The sequence below is a fragment of the Fukomys damarensis genome, unplaced genomic scaffold (assembly GCF_012274545.1).
Source record: "Fukomys damarensis isolate Sample0158 unplaced genomic scaffold, DMR_v1.0_HiC HiC_scaffold_38, whole genome shotgun sequence".
Taxonomy (NCBI): Eukaryota; Metazoa; Chordata; class Mammalia; order Rodentia; family Bathyergidae; genus Fukomys; species Fukomys damarensis.
In genome coordinates, this window is record NW_022900950.1 from 23,828,585 (window position 1) to 23,831,353 (window position 2,769).

The window sequence follows — 2,769 nt, forward strand, 5'->3', positions numbered from 1 at the left end:
CAAACAATTAGGGGAAAAAAATCTTTAAAATAATTTAAAACCAGAAGAGACCTAGAAGGCAATTCTGGGCAATAAATGAAAGGCAGTGTATCACAATACCTGACTTTATACTACAAACCTACTGTGATAAAAATAGCATGTTACTGGCAAAAGAACAGACCTGAGGTTCAAGGGAACAGACTAGAAGATGCAGAAACAACCCCAGATATACTCAGCTCCCTAATCATTAGCAAAGGAGCCAAACACCTTCACTGGGAAAACAAAGCCTCTTTAATAAATGGTGATTACTAAAGGCTTTCCACATGTCAAAGATTGAAACTAGACCCATGTCTATCACAAAGAACTAACCTAAAATCAAAATGCATCAAAGATATAAATATTAAAACAGAAACACTAAATCTGCTGGAAGAGAGAATAATTGGAATGCCTGACAACACAGGAGTACACAAAAAATTCATGAATAAAATCCACAAGGTAAAAACTACAAAGAATCAACAATTAGAACTGTATCTTGTTAAAAAGCATTTGCACAGCAAGAGAAACCACCAACAGAATGAACAGAAAACCCATATCATAGAAAAAAATTATTAATAAAAGAATCAAAGAGTTGGTTTTTTGAAAGAATACATAAAATCAATAAACCCTTAGCTAACCTTATCAAAAAAAGGAAAGAAATGACTCCTGCTCCCGCGCCTCTGCAGGACGGTGTCGGGCGGCACAGCCCCGACCCCGGCGTCTTCACCTGTGCAGGAAGCCGGGGGACGAGCCGGCGCTTTGGGCACGTTTGACCTTGGTTGAAGAAAAAAATTAGCCTGTATGTACTGCTTTAACCACTTGAAGAATGACAGATGACAAAGATGTGCTTCGAGATGTGTGGTTTGGACGAATTCCAACTTGCTTCACTCTGTATCAAGATGAGATAACTGAAAGGGAAGCAGAACCATACTATTTGCTTTTGCCAAGAGTAAGTTATTTGACGTTGGTAACTGACAAAGTGAAAAAGCACTTTCAGAAGGTTATGAGACAAGACAATAGTGAGATATGGTTTGAATATGAAGGCACACCACTGAAATGGCATTATCCAATTGGTTTGCTATTTGATCTTCTTGCATCAAGTTCAGCTCTTCCTTGGAACATCATAGTACATTTTAAGATCACCATGGTAAAACTTGCTGCAGCATTGAAGTCCGTTGTGTCACCAGAGTCAGACAGCAGGCGGAAGGTGGAGGAGTCCCAGAAGGAACTTGAGTTGTGCATGAGGACAGCTGAACAGTTACTTGCACAAAAACAGAGCCCCGGTGGTCTCATCTCCAAGTACAAGAATCTTCACATGAGGAGAGCTGTGTTCCAGAGCTGCCACACTGGCTGTAAAGCTCAGCAGTGCCTCACAGCTGGGGCACTTGGCTGCGAGAGTGACTTGTAAAATTCAGCTATGCCACTGACGTGAGCCATGAATCTGTTTAATGACAGTGCGGTGTCTCATTTCTGCAAAAGCCTCAAAAGGAGGCAAAAGCAAGTGTGACTGGACAGATTCTTTGGTAAAGTGGCACGAAAAGAAAACGATTCCATGGAGCCAATAGACAGCAGTGATTCTTTTAGTGACAGTGCAAGTATCCTGTACAATAGCCTTCCTCCCTCTTGACTCCCTCACATAAGCCACCAGGTTTTAAAGTGAGGTGGCATGTAATACGCCTGGTTCAGGACCTCATTCTTACATGCTCAAAAGAGATCAAAAGTTAACATGGACAAAGTGAAACAAACTGGAGATGGGAGATGGAGAAATGTTGAAACAACAGCCACCACCACAACACGAGGTTTTCAATCCAACTACAAACAGAGCTTCTGTTCAGGATGTCCATGGGAAAACACATGGGTGCACGTATGTACACACAGCATGTTGCTTAGACTTCAGGCTGAACTTGTAAGAAAAGAGGTTAAAAGGCAAAAGGGAAATCTGAACCTTAAATTCTCCACAATCTCTCATTTTATTTTTTTTTCCTTATTTTACTAATTCAGTTTGTTTTCACAAAAATACAGTTGGTAAACTATTGGTAGGATTCTGATTCGGAGGTTAAATGCTCCTTGAATAATACCCTGTGTGAAATGAACATATCTTTTTCTTAATTTAAAAAGGAGCTAATAGGTTATGTAAATGATAAATCATGTAAAACAGTAAAGGCTGAAAGGCTTGATTTTTGTTTAAGGACGATTGGGATTCCCCCCTGGAGTGCATGAAATTAAAATGTGTGCACAGAACCAAGTGATTGCTCCAGAATGCCTTTTTAGTGGTGGTTGTCTCTGTGAAGTGCTTAGTGCCACCAACAGGAAGCAAAGTGGAACAATTCAGGTGGTGAAAGATTGATTCAAAGAGGATGTTGATGCAGAAGAAATATTGGCAGTTCGGCCATCATCAGTTGCAAGTAGCAGAATCAGATAGCGATAGGCATGGCAGGGGTCGGTGAGAAGGATATCACCGAAGTAACCTGGGGATGCTTCGTGCAGGCACGGTGCAAGTATCCCCAGTATGACTAGCTCACTAATCACCATCATAAGCAACATGGCCACCCACAGGCCCTGTATGTTGCAATATGGCCGCTAGAAGCCTAAAGTCTTTCAGCTCCTGTTCCTTTAAATACCGTGGCTGTTTGTGGCTTCAGGAAAGTTTTGTTTGAAAAATGTCCTTTTCTTTCACTCCTAAAGATACAGATGGCCAAAAGGGCTTGAAGAAAAGGAAAAAAAAAAATTGAACTGTGGACAGTCTCTCATTTT

At 41.0% G+C, this 2,769-nt stretch overlaps 1 protein-coding gene across 1 annotated transcript; it reads left to right on the forward strand.

Annotated features, from left to right (window-relative positions):
• The first annotated feature begins 682 nt into the window (after positions 1–682).
• LOC104868848 (autophagy protein 5-like) lies at positions 683–2,207 on the forward strand. Its single transcript, XM_033760018.1, has one exon. It carries the CDS (start codon positions 842–844, stop codon positions 1,421–1,423), a length of 582 nt encoding a protein of 193 aa, XP_033615909.1. The 5' UTR covers positions 683–841; the 3' UTR covers positions 1,424–2,207.
• The last annotated feature ends 562 nt before the right edge of the window (positions 2,208–2,769 follow it).